The following is a 16,234-nucleotide window of genomic DNA, read 5'->3' as shown; positions in this document are numbered from 1 at the left end:
TAGAACTGGCTTAGTTGCCCATAGTAACCAATCAGATTCCACCTTTCATTTTCCAAAGGAGCTAGGAAAGTTGAAAGATGAAATCTGATTGGTTGCTGTGGACAACTAAGCCAGTTCTACTTCACACAGGTTTGATAAATCTCCCCCATAGTGTCTATGGTAAAAGTAGGGTGTCCTCTATAGGAAATTCGGGGCTTTCTATATAATATATATATATATATATATATATATATATATATATATATATATAGCCAAATCTGATTGTGCCATCTTAAATGTCCTATATTACAAAGTAAGCTGGAGTGTGGAGATGCAGGAGATGAAGGGACAAGGCAGTACTGTAGTCAGCAGGATGCAGCCAAGAATTTAGCCAAAGGTCACAAGGACAGCAGTTTAGAAACAGAACATAGGGGAAGATTTATCATCTCCAGAAAAGTGGCTTTAAAAGTCGCAAGCTATGAATTTGTGACTTTTAATATGCGTTTTTTACAATATCCTGGCCACTTTTCCAAAAAGGGCGTGGTCAACAGCAAAGACAAATTTATCCTCATTTACGCCAGTTCTCTGGTTCAGTTGAAGCCAGAAATCTATGGCAACTCTGAGCTGTCGTACATTTCTGTTTAGGCGCACGGACAGCTGGAGCCTAATTTATGAGGAGGCCTCCGACTGCATGGAATATCAAGACTGGCGAAGTGAGCGCCTGTCTTGATAATCTCCCCCTAAGGGCTGATGCACACGAACGTATTTTCTTTCCGTGTCCGGTATGTTTTGTTTTTTTGCGGACAGTATATAGAACCATTCATTTCAATGGGTCCGCAAAAAAATACGGAAGTCACTCTGTGTGCATTCCGTTTCTGTATGTCCGTATTTCCATTCCGCCAAAAAATAGAACATGTCCTATTATTGTCTGCATTACGGATAAGGATAGTACTGTTATATTAGGGGCCAGCCGTTCCGTTCCTCAAAATACGGAATGCACACGGACGTCATCCGTATTTTTTATGGATCCGTTTTTTGCGGACTGCAAAATATATACGGTCTTGTGCATGAGCCCTAAGTCCAAAGGCGAAACCAAAAACAAGCCTCAATATATAAAACAAAAAATCTGGGCAAAAATTGGAAACCAATATATACCTACAGTGTTGTTTACAAACAAACAACGACTAAATGCCCAAAATAATCAAAAAGATAATTTATTTTATTCCAATAAATTCATAACATATCATAATGTACATAAAAATAGAAATAGCAGGGAACACCAGCAGAAAGGCAAATGCCAGAATCCACTGGCCTATGCCACTATCACCCACCAAAAGTTGTAAAACATGTCGAGCACCACTGAGTTATACATGCATACATAATCCAGTCGTAGAGGTAGTATCGATAACTATATGGCCCAATATATAACATAAAAGTATACCAGTCCCAAAAGGGTGAAACCTATCACTCCAATAGAGACAATAGCCAAGGACAGAAATACAACAAAGGCTAAGAGAGAAAAGTAAGCCCCTCAAGAAATAGCAGTGCGAGACCCTATAGTGAAAGGGTGACCTGAGCCAGATAAATAGTTGTAATAAAATCAATGTATACCGCAGGACATGATGGGGGGTGAAAAAGGCAGCACAGGTCAGGATAGGAACCTCGACGCACGTTTCGCCTCAGCTTCGTCGGGAGGTAAGTGACATGTAGCCATAAGCCCCTATTTATACCTCCCACAAAGGCCAGGTGCATATGATATTCGTATAAATCAAAAACAGCTGCTGCCTAGTATCGAGCGATACTAGGCAGCAGCTGTTTTTGATAACATAACTATTTTTGCAAAATGAGAGTGGCCAGAGATCTCACAACTAATGGTCTCGGGAAGAAGTTATTTCACAAAGTGTTATTTGGGTACATTGGCCTCAGCGGTTGACTACTGTCACCGCTAAGGCCGACCATTGGCTTCAGCAGTCACAAGCTGGTTCAGCCCAAAATCACTCCAGGAAAATAAACAAAGACTGGTGGGAACCTCTGGAGCACCGGGAAGTTATCATCTTTTTTATTTTAGAACATTTCCTGCAGCTAGTTTAATGTTTCAGGCTCTCGAACAAGACATTTTAGGCTGGGTTCACATGGGACCGATTAGCTGCGGGTCTGCTGTCGCAGATTTGTATGCGGCAAGTCTGCAGCATTGTACAGTACCTGCAAAGGGAGGGACTTTTTAGCAATTCTCATTCACACACGGCAAAAAATAAATAAAATCTGCAGCAGAAACTGACCTGTAGCGCAGATTTTAATTCTAAAGCATCGCAAATTATACTGCGAATTTCATCGTAGATTTCAGCCCTTCCAATGCAAAGAATAAAATGGTGATTTTTTTTTTCCTGCTGCAAGCAGAAACGCTGCAGATGTTCTGCTGCAGAAATTCCACAGCTAAGTACACAGATAAGTATTGCTACTTCACAAACGTCTGCCGGCCGTTCCATTCATTGGGGACCGCAATTTACGGTCCCCAAAGCATGAACACCATCCGTGAGGTTGTCGCAGACAGATCCAGACTCATTCAACTTGAGTGGGTCAGTGATGCAGTGCAAAAACATCCGGGGCCTCTATATTGCCGACCCACTGTACGGGCACGGCTGTGTGCATGAGGCCTTAGGAAAATAAAATACATAGGGTCACTTTGATCAACGCTATTTTTCATTGCACTCGTTTTTATAAATCGCCCCCATTGTATGACACACAGTTCTAAGTACTGCATACAAACAAGTCTACTATTGTTCTTTGGGTGTTTTTGCATTTACTGCTGTACAAGTGACCACACATCACATGCTGCCCATATTTCATTTCCCAAATCCTTAGAACGGCTGGAGTTATGGGCATATGCCGACTCCATGCGTTCTATATTACATTTGTAAGGGTTGTCTCATGAAAAGACAAATTCTTTAGAGTCTATGGACGTCATCTGATTGGCCCCCATGTAATACTACATTTCACAAATGTCTGGCTGGCAGGAGCTACAGGGCTTATCTCACGAAAAGTATTCATTACTTGTCCACGGGATAGGTGATAAATGTCAGACTAAATAATAATCACTTATGGTCTAACCATTGGGAACTGCCGGTTCCCGAGTCGCATGAAGCAGTGGTGCTCATATTGGTCTACCATTCCGCCAATTCCATGAAGGTGAATGGAGAGCTGTCTAGGTCAGTCCCATAGATGTGAAAGGAGCCGTGAACAGACCTGCACTACAGCTACATTCAGGGAAGGGACTTGGGATCCCTCCATTGTTTGGTTAGCTGGAGGTCCGAGCGGTTCACATTTACCACCTACCCTGTGGACAGGTAATAAATACTTTTTGTGGGATATTGTCATGGTCTTACCTTCTTGCTGTTCTCCTTCGTTTGACATGTGCTGGCGGCCATCTTGGTTTCTGGGTTTCTTGTAGCCTTCCACCCTGCGGCTCCTCCTTCCCACTGGGAGGAGCTGGATGCCTAGCTCATATATATAGGAGGTCTGTGGCTTCAGTTCCTTGCTTGGTCCTCCTGTGTTCACATGCTTCTAAGACTGCTGCTGCTTCTGGTTCCTGATCCTGGTTTCGTCTGACTACCCTGCTGGTTCCTGATCCTGGCTTCGTCTGACTACCCTGCTGGTTCCTGATCCTGGCTTCGTCTGACTACCCTTCTGGTTCCTGATCTCTGGCCTCTCAAAGACTCTGCTTCGGTTTCACCATTCGTTTGGACTTTTGCTTTACAGCTTTATTTTCAATAAAGCCTTCTTATTTTCACTTATCTCTTGTTGTACGTCTGGTTCATGGTTCCGTGACATTAGGACCAAGCCATGAGTTCTGACGGTACAGGGCCATCCTTGCTACCCATGCTGGTTGCCAGACTTGATCAGCAGGATCACCTGTTGGGTCGGTTCGCTGTGGCGTTGCAAACCCTGCTTGAACGCACGGCTCATTTCGCTCCCGTTGCCGATGGGTCGGTTGTCGCTCCTACTGCCGCTCCGGTTGTTGCGCCAGAGTCTACCCCGACACCTGTTGTTGCGCCTGCGGTGTTTCGGGGTATGACCGGTTCTGCCCCTCTTCCACAGCGCTTTGGGGGAGAGCCAACTCAGTGCCGAGGTTTCCTTAACCAGGTGGGCATTTATTTCGAGTTGCTGCCACATGCCTTTCCTACTGAGAGATCAAAGGTGGGCTTCTTGATCTCGCTGCTCTCGGACAAGGCCTTGGCCTGGGCCAGCCCTTTATGGGAGAACAACAATCCGGTGGTTGCCGAGTTTTCCAGTTTTGTTGCTTCTCTTCGGAAGGTATTCGATGTGCCGGCTCGTGCTGCCTCTGCTGCGAAGCTCCTTATGTCCATCAGACAGGGTTCACGATCCGTAGCTGAATACGCCATTGAGTTTCGTACCCTGGCAGCAGAGGTGGGCTGGAATAATGAGGCTCTGGTCGCTGCTTTCTCTCATGGTCTCTCGGATGCCTTGAAGGATGAGGTTGCAGCAAAGGACCTACCAGTGGAGCTCGAGTCTCTTATTTCTTTCCTGATTTTGATTGACACCAGACTCAGGGAGAGACCTTCCTTTAAGGAGAGCCTGCGGAGGTCTTCTAACAGATTGGCGCCTACGTTTGCTGTCCCACCCGTGCCTCCCTCTCCTCCCACGCCTCCTGGGGATGACTTGTCTGGGGGTGAACCCATGCAGCTGGGGTTTGCTCGCCTGTCCGAGGGGGAGAGGGTACTCCGGAGACGCGAGGGTCGATGCATGTACTGTGGTCTCGGTGGGCATTTTCGGTTGGCATGTCTGAACCGTCCGGGAAACGCTCGTACCTGAGATCCTGTCGGGGGCAGATCTTGGGTGGAGTCTCCTCGTCCCCGGTTTCCCGTGTTGACAAACCACTGATCACTGTTGTCCTCTCCTGGGTCGGGGGCTCAGTGACGACCCAGGCATTGGTGGACTCTGGTGCTGGTGGTTTGTTCATTGATAGTGTGTTCGCTGCCGCCAATTCCATTCCTCTGCAGGCTCGAGGTTCCCCACTGGCTCTTGAGGCGATAGACGGCAGACCCCTTCTGTCGTCACACGTGACTCATGAGACCCTTCCAGTGGGGATAGCCATTGGTGCCGTTCACAGAGAGTCGGTCTGTCTCCAGGTTATTTCGTCTCCACACTACTCGGTGGTCTTGGGGTACCCCTGGCTCCAGAAGCATAATCCGACTTTCGATTGGAGATCGGCCGAGATCCTCTCGTGGTCACCGCAGTGTGGGGCTAGTTGCATCCATGGGTCTGTCAAGTTGCTGTGTACTTCCTCGGACTCTCTGTTGCCTCCTGAATACGAGGAGTACCGGGATGTATTCGATAAGGTGCGCGCGGTTGCCCTACCTCCGCACCGCCCATACGATTGTGCCATAGAGTTACAACCTGGTGCCGTTCCTCCTCGTGGCAAAGTCTATCCACTGTCGGTAGCGGAGAATGAGGCCATGGAGGAGTACGTGAGGGAGGCGCTTTCACGCGGACACATTCGCAAATCCTCGTCCCCGGCAGGGGCTGGATTTTTCTTTGTGAAAAAGAAGGGCGGTGAGTTGAGGCCTTGCATCGATTACAGGGGTCTCAATCGCATCACGATCAAGAACGCTTACCCGATACCCTTGATTTCCGAGCTGTCCGATCGCCTTAAAGGGGCCACGGTCTTTACCAAACTCGACCTGAGGGCGGCATATAACCTGGTAAGGATCAAGGCGGGCGATGAGTGGAAGACCGCGTTTAACACCAGGACCGGTCATTATGAATCCTTGGTTATGCCCTTTGGGTTGTGCAATGCGCCCGCAGTCTTTCAGGAATTCATCAACGATGTTTTCCGTGACCTGTTGCAGCAGTGTGTGGTGGTCTATTTGGATGACATCTTGGTATATTCTGAATCCATGGAGGCCCACATTCTGGATGTCAGACGAGTGTTGCAACGGTTACGAGAGAACAAGCTGTTCGGTAAGCTTGAGAAATGCGAATTTCACCGATCCCAGGTAACCTTCTTAGGTTACATCATTTCCGCTGAGGGGTTCTCCATGTATCCTGAGAAGGTTTCGGCTGTCTTACAGTGGCCCCAGCCCAGTGGTCTTCGTTCCCTGCAGCGCTTTTGGGCTTCGCCAATTATTATCGGAAGTTCATCAGGGACTTTTCCATGCTGGCCAAGCCTCTCACGGATCTGACCAGGAAGGGCAGTGATTCCCAGGTCTGGCCGCTCGAGGCCATCCGAGCTTTTGAGGCCCTAAAGTCCGCTTTTGTGTCGGCTCCGATTCTGTCGCATCCCAACCCTGGGTTGCCCTTTGTCCTCGAGGTGGACGCGTCTGAGACGGGAGTAGGCGCCCTTCTGTCTCAGCGTAGAACACCAGATGGTCCTCTGCTTCCTTGTGGGTTTTACTCCCGGAAACTGTCTTCCGCGGAGTGCAACTATCAGATTGGTGACAGGGAGTTATTGGCCATCGTGCAGGCCCTTAAAGAATGGAGGCACTTGCTCGAGGGTTCGGTGGTTCCGGTTCTCATCCTGACGGACCATAAGAATCTGACCTACCTTTCTGAGGCCAAGAGATTGACACCACGTCAGGCCAGATGGGCTCTGTTCTTGTCACGTTTTAATTACGTGGTCTCCTACCTACCCGGTTCCAAGAACATCAGGGCGGATGCCCTATCACGGCAGTACTCCGAGCTGTCCAGGGAGGAGTCGATTCCGACTTCGGTCATACCTCCGAATCAGATCCTGGCCGCCATTCGCACCAGCCTGACCTCTCCCCTGGGTGAGCAGATTTTGGCGGCTCAATCTGGTGCTCCCTCTGGGAGACCCAACGGCAGATGTTTTGTGCCTGAGGAGTTGCGCACTCGGTTGTTGCGAACCTACCATAACTCCAAGACCGCGGGGCATCCTGGAAAGAATCAGCTGTCCTGGGCTGTTTCACGTCTGTTCTGGTGGCCTTCCCTACGTTCCGACATCGCCGCATATGTAGCGGCATGCTCCGTTTGTGCCCAGAGTAAGTCCCCTCGGCACCTTCCGTTGGGCCTTCTGCAACCCATAGCCACCGGGGAGCGCCCATGGTCACACCTGGGGATGGATTTCATTGTGGACCTCCCTGCATCCCGAGGCCATACGGTCATTCTCATGATTGTGGATCGGTTTTCCAAAATGTGCCACTGTGTTCCTCTCAAGAAGTTACCCTCTGCACAAGAGTTGGCCACGATTTTTGCCAGGGAGGTCTTCCGGTTGCACGGTTTGCCCAAGGAGATTGTGTCGGATCGGGGGAGTCAGTTTGTGTCCAGGTTCTGGCGCGCCTTTTGCTCCCAGTTGGGGATTCATCTCTCCTTCTCCTCGGCCTACCACCCTCAGTCCAATGGGGCCGCAGAACGATCCAATCAGGCCTTGGAGCAATTCCTTCGTTGCTATGTCTCCGATCACCAAGACAATTGGGTTGACCTTCTGCCTTGGGCTGAGTTTGCCAGGAACACGGCGGTGAACTCTTCCTCTGGGACGTCTCCCTTCATGGCCAATTATGGGTTCCAACCTGCCGTGTTACCGGAGGTATTCTCTCCCCAGGATATTCCGGCGGTGGAGGATCACCTTTCCGTCCTACGTGCTTCTTGGGTACAGATCCAGAAGTCCCTTGAGGCCTCTGCGCAGCGCCAGAGACTCCAGGCTGATCGCAGACGAGCGCCTGCTCCTTCCTACCAGGTCGGAGACCGTGTATGGTTGTCCACCCGCAACCTCAACCTTCGAGTGCCCACTCCCAAGCTGGCGCCTCGCTTTGTTGGTCCCTTCCGAGTGCTTCGCAGGGTAAACCCGGTAGCCTATGCCCTTGCGCTTCCTCCTGGCATGCGGATCTCCAACGTGTTTCATGTCTCCCTGTTGAAGCCACTGGTGTGTAATCGTTTCACTTCCTCGGTTCCTCGGCCTCGTCCTGTCCGAGTGGGCAATCATGAGGAGTATGAGGTGAGCAATATCCTGGACTCACGCCTGGTCCGCGGTCGGGTGCAGTTTTTGGTCCATTGGCGTGGTTATGGTCCAGAGGAGCGTTCCTGGGTTCCCTCCGCAGATGTCCATGCTCCTGCCTTGCTCCGAGCCTTCCACGCACGCTTCCCTCAGAAACCGTTTTTTGCTCCGCGGAGGAGGGGCCCTTGAGGGGGAGGTACTGTCATGGTCTTACCTTCTTGCTGTTCTCCTTCGTTTGACATGTGCTGGCGGCCATCTTGGTTTCTGGGTTTCTTGTAGCCTTCCACCCTGCGGCTCCTCCTTCCCACTGGGAGGAGCTGGATGCCTAGCTCATATATATAGGAGGTCTGTGGCTTCAGTTCCTTGCTTGGTCCTCCTGTGTTCACATGCTTCTAAGACTGCTGCTGCTTCTGGTTCCTGATCCTGGTTTCGTCTGACTACCCTGCTGGTTCCTGATCCTGGCTTCGTCTGACTACCCTGCTGGTTCCTGATCCTGGCTTCGTCTGACTACCCTTCTGGTTCCTGATCTCTGGCCTCTCAAAGACTCTGCTTCGGTTTCACCATTCGTTTGGACTTTTGCTTTACAGCTTTATTTTCAATAAAGCCTTCTTATTTTCACTTATCTCTTGTTGTACGTCTGGTTCATGGTTCCGTGACAGATATATTAGGCATTAGTGTTGAGCGAAGTTATAAGAACTTTGATTCGGCTGCTTCGGCGAATTCCACAAAGAAATTAGGCTATTGACAAATTACTTTATTACTAAGTGCATTTCTTTGCAAGTAGCGGGTGCAATGACGGGGAACGGCGATTGGGCCTCCCCCCGTCATTAAAACGCTTCAGATGCTGCGTTCATCTCTGATCCCGGCATCTGATGTCAAAATGAAGCATTTCTTAGGGTGTTTTCTGCCTCTAAACTTACACTTTATCATAGAATGTAGGTGTGAATGATGCCTAAAAGGGTTGGGCGAGTATCTGAAGTGGACTTCAATCCGAAGTTCAGGAAAAATTTGATTCGCCGCAAAGCCAAATTTCGTGGTAAGGAATACATTTTCCCTGAAATTAAGTAAAAAACAAAACAAAAAGCACATACTCACTTCATCAGTTTGAGCACAAACAGGCTGCCGCGACCATCTTGATTAAAGATCCTGCGCGAAATCATCATGCTGGCCAGCATACGTCACCGCGTACGAGATTTTGCGCGGGATCTCCAATCAAGGTGGCCGCGGCAGCCTGTTTGTGCTCAAACTGATGAAGTGAATATGTGTTTTTTGTTTTGTTTTTTACTTAATTCCAGGGAAAATGTATTCATTACCACGAAATTTGGCTTTGCGGCGAATCTAATTTTTCCTGAAATTCGGATTGAAGTCCACTTCAGATACTCGCCCAACCCTTTTAGGCATCATTCACACCTACATTCTATGATAAAGTGTAAGTTTAGAGGCAGAAAACACCCTAAGAAATGCTTCATTTTGAAAGAACCATCACCGGGGCCAAACATACTTTTATAAACCAAAACTAATTGGACCTTAGTTATTATGGAGTTCATGCCAGGTTTTGGTGCAAACCGCACTATTATAATGCGGCAAGTAATAACGGATTAGAGGTAAAATTTGCTTGATATAAAAGTGGGATTGGTCTCCAAAGGAGATACGGTAAAAAGCTCCGCCACCCCTTGTCCTGGCCATGTATACAGACAAAATTCTTTACCATCCATTGAAGAAGTTCAGAGGACTGCACATCCACCCAGTTATTTCCACATACGTAACCCTGTGGCCTATTGAAAAATCTATCACACAGCCCCCCTACAATGTGCTGTTCCCAATACTGGTGATTTCTGGACACCCAGGCACGGGTGCGACTGCTACTGCTACACCCCAGGTGAAATCTTGACCTTCTCCTTCACCAAAAATCTAATGTGTCCTAATTTTTCTTTGTCTAATGTTTGTGATTTTTTTTTTTTTTAAAGACACTTACAGGTAAATACTCTATATACTCTAATAAAATAATCACTGTATGTTAGTGTCAACTTACCATCGGCTGGGGCCTCCTCAACCTCAGTCACCTGGATGTCAGGGATGGTGGCTGGCGTGGCAACTTTTCTGGAAGAAAAACAGATATTTAAGAAATGTATTGCTGATCAAGTCTATTAGGCCTCTTTCACACGACCGTATGGCTTTTTCAGTGTTTTGCGGTCCGTTTTTCACAGATCCGTTGTTCCGTTTTTTGTGTCCGTTGTGTTTCCGTTTTTGTTCCGTTTTTCCGTTCCATTTTCCCGTATGACATATACAGTACACAGTAATTACATAGAAAAAATTGGGCTGGGATACGGAAGACATGCGGATGCATTTCCTTATGGCCTCATGCACACGACAGTATTTTTTCACGGTCCGCAAAACGGGGTTCCGTTGTTCCGTGTCCGTTTTTTTTTTCCTTGATTTTTGGAGGATCACCAGAAAGAAAAGTGAAAAAAAAATCTAAGTCAAGTTTGCCTTGAAAATTATAGGAAAAAAACGGACACGGATCACGGACGAGGATGACAATCTTGTGTGCCTCCGTGTTTTTTCACAGACCCATTGACTTGAATGGGTCCGCGAACCGTTGTCCTTCAAAAAAAAATAGGACAGGATATATTTTTTTGACGGACTGGAAACACAGATCACGGACGCGGATGACAAATGGTGCATTTTCTGAGTTTTCCACGGACCCATTTAAAGTCAATGGGTCCACAGAAAATCACGGAAAACGGAACAACGGACACGGATGCACACAACAGTCGTGTGCATGAGGCCTATGTGTTCTGTTTTTTTTTTACTTGAATAGAGCCACGGAACTTGATTTGCGGGCAATAATAGGACGTGTTCTATCTTTCAATGGAACGGAAATACGGAAACGAAATGCATATGGAGTACATAATTTTTTTTTTTTGCGGAACCATTAAAATGAATGGTTCCGTATACGGCCCGTAAATTGAAAAGAAAAAATGGTTGTGTGAAAGAGGCCTAATACATAGAGAGATAACCCCATGAAACATTTCTGTAGACTGTATAATGTGTGTCATCGCAGCATCACTTTGAGGGCTCATGCATACAAACCGCCCGTGTGCCGTTTATGCCATGCATTGGGGTCCTCAATGCACAGACACCGTCCACGTGGCATACGCTGATAGATGTATACCCATGTTCTATTTTTTTGAGTGCGGAGGCTTGGACCGAAATGCCATGGAAGCACTCTGTAGTGCCTCTGTGGCCTTCCACTCCGTATCTTCTGGATTGCAGACCCATTCAAGTGAAGCCTGTTTGCGGGCCACAATACGGCCATGGCTGTATGCATGAACATGACCCCTGATACTGGGATGTGTTCTATATGATTTTGCACAGGCCTGAAAACCTATTGATACCACACCACATCTAAATGACAGATAGATGACAAAATTAATTCTGCTCCATAATGAAAAATTGGTTGGGTGGAACTGGGAAAATTCATTGGGTGTACATTCTGGTGTGGTCCCCCCAAAAAAAAAAATATATTTAAAAGGGATTGTTGAAATGCAGAACCAAATACCACATTGCAGCACAAAATACTGCCCCAGCAGAACCAGATACCACAGTGCAGCACAAAATACTGTGCCCGCACCACAGTATGAAACTGTATCATTGTCCTGAGGGTGGCAATACAGTTGAATTCAGGAGGGCACCTGCAGCAGCTGGCCAGTTAACGAGTGTCTGATGCTCCTACATTAATTAATGCTGAGAGCATCAGATCGTATGTACCTGGCTAGCGGCCAAGAGGAGGGCTTGGGCGGCCTCCCTGGGCATCGACCCACTGGGAAATTTCCCTTTAGAGTCTATGGCCAGTCCGTCCATGGAGGTAAACAGATACCATGGATCAAAAGGTAACCATTCACAGCAGATAAAAGTTGGTCAAATACTATTACATTTCTTTGGGATCAACCAATCATCTAATATGTATGAGGGTCTTTTTATTGACTGCCAATAGCAGATATTAGTGGAAAGCAGGGTCCCTTTTTTCTGCTCGTCTTTCCCTACCCACTAAAGAAACACATGCACACTTGGCAGAGGCAAGCATGCAAGTTTATGAGGGAGTCCAGAGGAGTAGCTGTTGGTCAACTGATATCTTTGGATGTATCATCACAAAGTAGGTCAATTCAGGCTTTGTGATAAGAAAAGCCACATATAAAGCAGCCAAATATGCAGTAGTACTCTCTGCAACCGCATACAAGATACCAGAAATTACATAGAAATACAGTTTGTTGATTTTGGATGTCTTGACTATGACTTCAAGTGTTATGATGGCTATAGATACTTATTAATCATGCTCTTCATGCATACAGCCAATAGCAAATTCCGATCTGCCATGTTGGATTTTTTCAGCAGGTCGTTGGACGTAATGGCGAGGGTCATTTTTTTCCCCTGAGACAGTTGTTTTTTTCCGTTTTTCTGTGTCGGTATGGCTGTAAATGCTTGTATCACTGTGCCAGTAGAACAGCAGCGCTGATCAGTCGTGAGAAGAAAGTTCACACTTCCCAGTTTAGCCAGCTGACACATTTATACTGTATCAATGGGACGTGCATAAATCAATGTCCATGCCACTGGAACAATAGCATTCAGGCTGGTTTACAGTAAATCTGCTCATGTGAATAAAACCTAAGGCTTCATTTTTCACAACAATATTATGGCTTCCTACAAGTGCAAAGAAGAATAAAAGTTCGGCCACACGGTCAGGTTTCCTGGTGCGGTTTTGGAAGCCAAAATCAGGAGTGGATCATAAAAGGAGAGAAAAGTATAAAGAACAATTCCTCTTTTTTAAATTCATTACTGGTTTTGGCTTCCCAAACTGCATCAGGGCATGTGGTCATACCCTAATGACGTGCTCATAGGCTTCAGTGAGGCCCTACTGTACCTACCTATGAACGTGCAACAGCAATTATCTGGCAGATTCTCGAACCCTGTAAAGGGCCCTTACTGAGAGCTGTCCAGATTGCTGAGATATGGGGAGTTGTTAGGTATCGTCCTCCAACTGGAGAGTTGTGGTCACTAGTGCTTTTAGGGTGGGTTCACACAAGTTTTTCACATAAGTTTTTATTGGCATTTTTTGTGCACTGTTGAGTTTTTTGTGGCGTGTTTCTCACATGCTATTTTTGGGGCAGCTCCCTGTTTTTAGTATGTGGAAAATATGAAACTTAGGACATGCAAGCGTTTTTTTTTCTACTGGCTTTTTGTTAATTCAATGTCATTTTTGAGGTCTTTGGCATTTTTTTTTTAAATGCACCATGCTGAAGTTTTTTTCCATCTCTTTTTCTATGGAAAAACACGCAAGGAAAAAAAAACATGGTTCACAAAGTCATTTAGAAAAACAAAATGTAAAAAAACACGTGCAGAAAGAATAAAAATCAAACAGTTTCCGTGTTTTTTTTTAATGGTAAATGCCAATGAAATGTTGTGAGTATTGGCCCTTATTCTCGACTAACAAATGAGTGATTCCACGTGGTTAAATTGGGATAGTCAAATCTGAGTTATACCTCAGTCTGAGATAAGCAAGGTACAAGCTGACTATTTGCATTAGGCCTCATGCACACGAACGTTTTTTTTCACGGTCCGCAAAAACAGGGTCCGTAGGTCCGTGATCCGTGACCGTTTTTTCGTCCGTGGGTCTTCCTTGATTTTTGGCGGATCCACGGACATGAAAAAAAAGTCATTTTGGTGTCCGCCTGGCCGTGCGGAGCCAAACGGATCCGTCCTGAATTACAATGCAAGTCAATGGGGACGGATCCGTTTGACGTTGACACAATATGGTGCCATTTCAAACGGATCCGTCCCCATTGACTTTCAATGTAAAGTCCGGAGTCCCTTTTATACCATCAGATCGGAGTTTTCTCCAATCCGATGGTATATTTTAACTTGAAGCGTCCCCATCACCATGGGAACGCCTCTATGTTAGAATATACTGTCGGATATGAGTTAGATCGTGAAACCTCATTTCCGACAGTATATTCTAACACAGAGGCGTTCCCATGGTGATGGGGACGCTTCTAGTTAGAATATACTACAAACTGTGTACATGACTGCCCCCTGCTGCCTAGCAGCATCCGATCTCTTACAGGGGGCCGTGATCAGCACAATTAACCCCTCAGGTGCCGCACCTGAAGGGGTTAATTGTACTATCATATCCCCCTGTAAGAGATCAGGGCTGCCAGGCAGCAGGGGGCAGACCCCCCCCCCCCCCCCCTCCCCAGTTTGAATATCATTGGTGGCCAGTGCGCCCCCCCCCCTTCCTCCATTGTAATAAATCGTTGGTGGCACAGTGTGCGCCCCCCCCCCCCTTCCTCCCTCTATTGTAATAATTCGTTGGTGGCACAGTGTGCCCCCCCCCCCGCCTCCCCCCCCTTCCTCCCTCTATTGTAATAATTCGTTGGTGGCACAGTGTGCGCCCCCCCCTTCCTCCCTCTATTGTAATAATTCGTTGGTGGCACAGTGTGCCCCCCCCGCCTCCCCCCCCTTCCTCCCTCTATTGTAATAATTCGTTGGTGGCACAGTGTGCGCCCCCCCCCCCCCCCTTCCTCCCTCTATTGTAATAAATCGTTGGTGGCAATCATTGGCCCCCCTCCCTCTATAGCATTTTCAACATTGGTGGCCAGTGTGCGGCCTCCCATCTTGCGCCCCCCCCCCCCCCCCCCCCCCCCCGATCATTGGTGGCAGCGGGTTACTAGCAATAGTACAAGATTCATACTTACCTGGGAGCTGTGATGTTCGTGTCCGGCCGGGAGCTCCTCCTACTGGTAAGTGACGGTTCATTTAGCAATGCGCTGCACAGACCTGTCACTGTCACTTACCAGTAGGTGGAGCTCCCGGCCGGACACGAACATCGCAGCAGCAGGTAAGTATTAATCTTCTACTATTGTACTATTGCTAAGTAACCATGGCAACGAGGACTGTAGTAGCGTCCTGGTTGCCATGGTTACCGATCGGAGCCCCAGCGAATAAACTGGGACTCCGATCGGAACTCCGCTGCCACCAATGATGATGGGGGGGAGGGGGGGGGGGGGGGAGATGGGAGGCTGCACACTGGCCACCAACGTTGTTAATGCTATAGAGGGGGGGGGGGGGGGGCAATGGGGGGCGCACACTGTGCCACCAACGATTTATTACAATAGAGGGAGGAAGGGGGGGGGGCGCACACTGTGCCACCAACGAATTATTACAATAGAGGGAGGGGGGGGGGGGGGGCCGCACTGGCCACCAATGATATTCAAACTGGGGGGGGGGGGGGAGGGTCTGCCCCCTGCTGCCTGGCAGCCCTGATCTCTTACAGGGGGATATGATAGTACAATTAACCCTTTCAGGTGCCGCACCTGAAGGGGTTAATTGTGCTGATCACGGCCCCCTGTAAGAGATCGGGTGCTGCCAGGCAGCAGGGGGCAGTCTTGTACACAGTTTGTAGTGTATTCTAACTAGAAGCGTCCCCATCACCATGGGAACGCTTCTGTGTTAGAATATACTGTCGGTTCTGAGTTTTCACGAAGTGAAAACTCAGCTTTGAAAAAGCTTTTATGCAGACGGATCTTCGGATCCGTCTGTATAAAAACTAAACTACGGCCACGGATCACGGACACGGATGCCAATCTTGTGTGCATCCGTGTTCTTTCACGGACCCATTGACTTGAATGGGTCCGTGAACCGTTGGCCGTGAAAAAAATAGGACAGGTCATATTTTTTTCACGGCCAGGAAACACGGATCACGGATGCGGCTGCAAAACGGTGCATTTTCCGATTTTTCCACGGACCCATTGAAAGTCAATGGGTCCGCGAAAAAAAACGGAAAACGGCACAACGGCCACGGGTGCACACAACGGTCGTGTGCATGAGGCCTTACTCTGCCTAGGGACGATCCAGCTCCAGACTAGGAACGATCCAGAGTCATTCAAGACAGACTGGTAGCTATGGATACAGCCTTTTAAATGGCATTGTCACATTCCCTAGCAACCAGTCTGTCTCAGTTAAAGGGAGCAGATATGGGGCTAAGAGGCTTGGTGTTACTTAGGTCCCGCTTTTCTCTGCTGTACTGTAATTTTAATTAAAAAATTTAATAAATAAATTTGGGTGGAGAATTTCTTAAACAAAGCAAAAAATTTACCACCAACTCTGCAGTGTCAGGGTGTCGCCAGGCGAATATAGAAGATCTCTGTGTTATACAGCTGAAACCGATTATAGGGAGATTTCTCTATGAACAGAGAGGTTTAATGTGGACAATGCTCCAGATGTTTTCTA

The 16,234-nt window shown here is 47.7% G+C and overlaps 1 protein-coding gene across 1 annotated transcript in view; it reads right to left on the bottom strand.

Annotated features, from left to right (window-relative positions):
• Positions 1–16,234, bottom strand: part of RASSF2 (Ras association domain family member 2) — a 75,588-nt gene that overhangs the window by 32,848 nt on the left and 26,506 nt on the right. Inside the window, exon 5 of the mRNA XM_040414463.1 lies at positions 9,981–10,048. Coding sequence (XP_040270397.1) covers positions 9,981–10,048 — 68 coding nt within the window. The remainder of the gene's footprint in view (positions 1–9,980; positions 10,049–16,234) is intronic.

Source organism: Bufo bufo, chromosome 1 (genome assembly GCF_905171765.1).
Source record: "Bufo bufo chromosome 1, aBufBuf1.1, whole genome shotgun sequence".
Classification (NCBI taxonomy): domain Eukaryota; kingdom Metazoa; phylum Chordata; class Amphibia; order Anura; family Bufonidae; genus Bufo; species Bufo bufo.
This window is presented reverse-complemented; position numbering and strand designations above follow the sequence as displayed.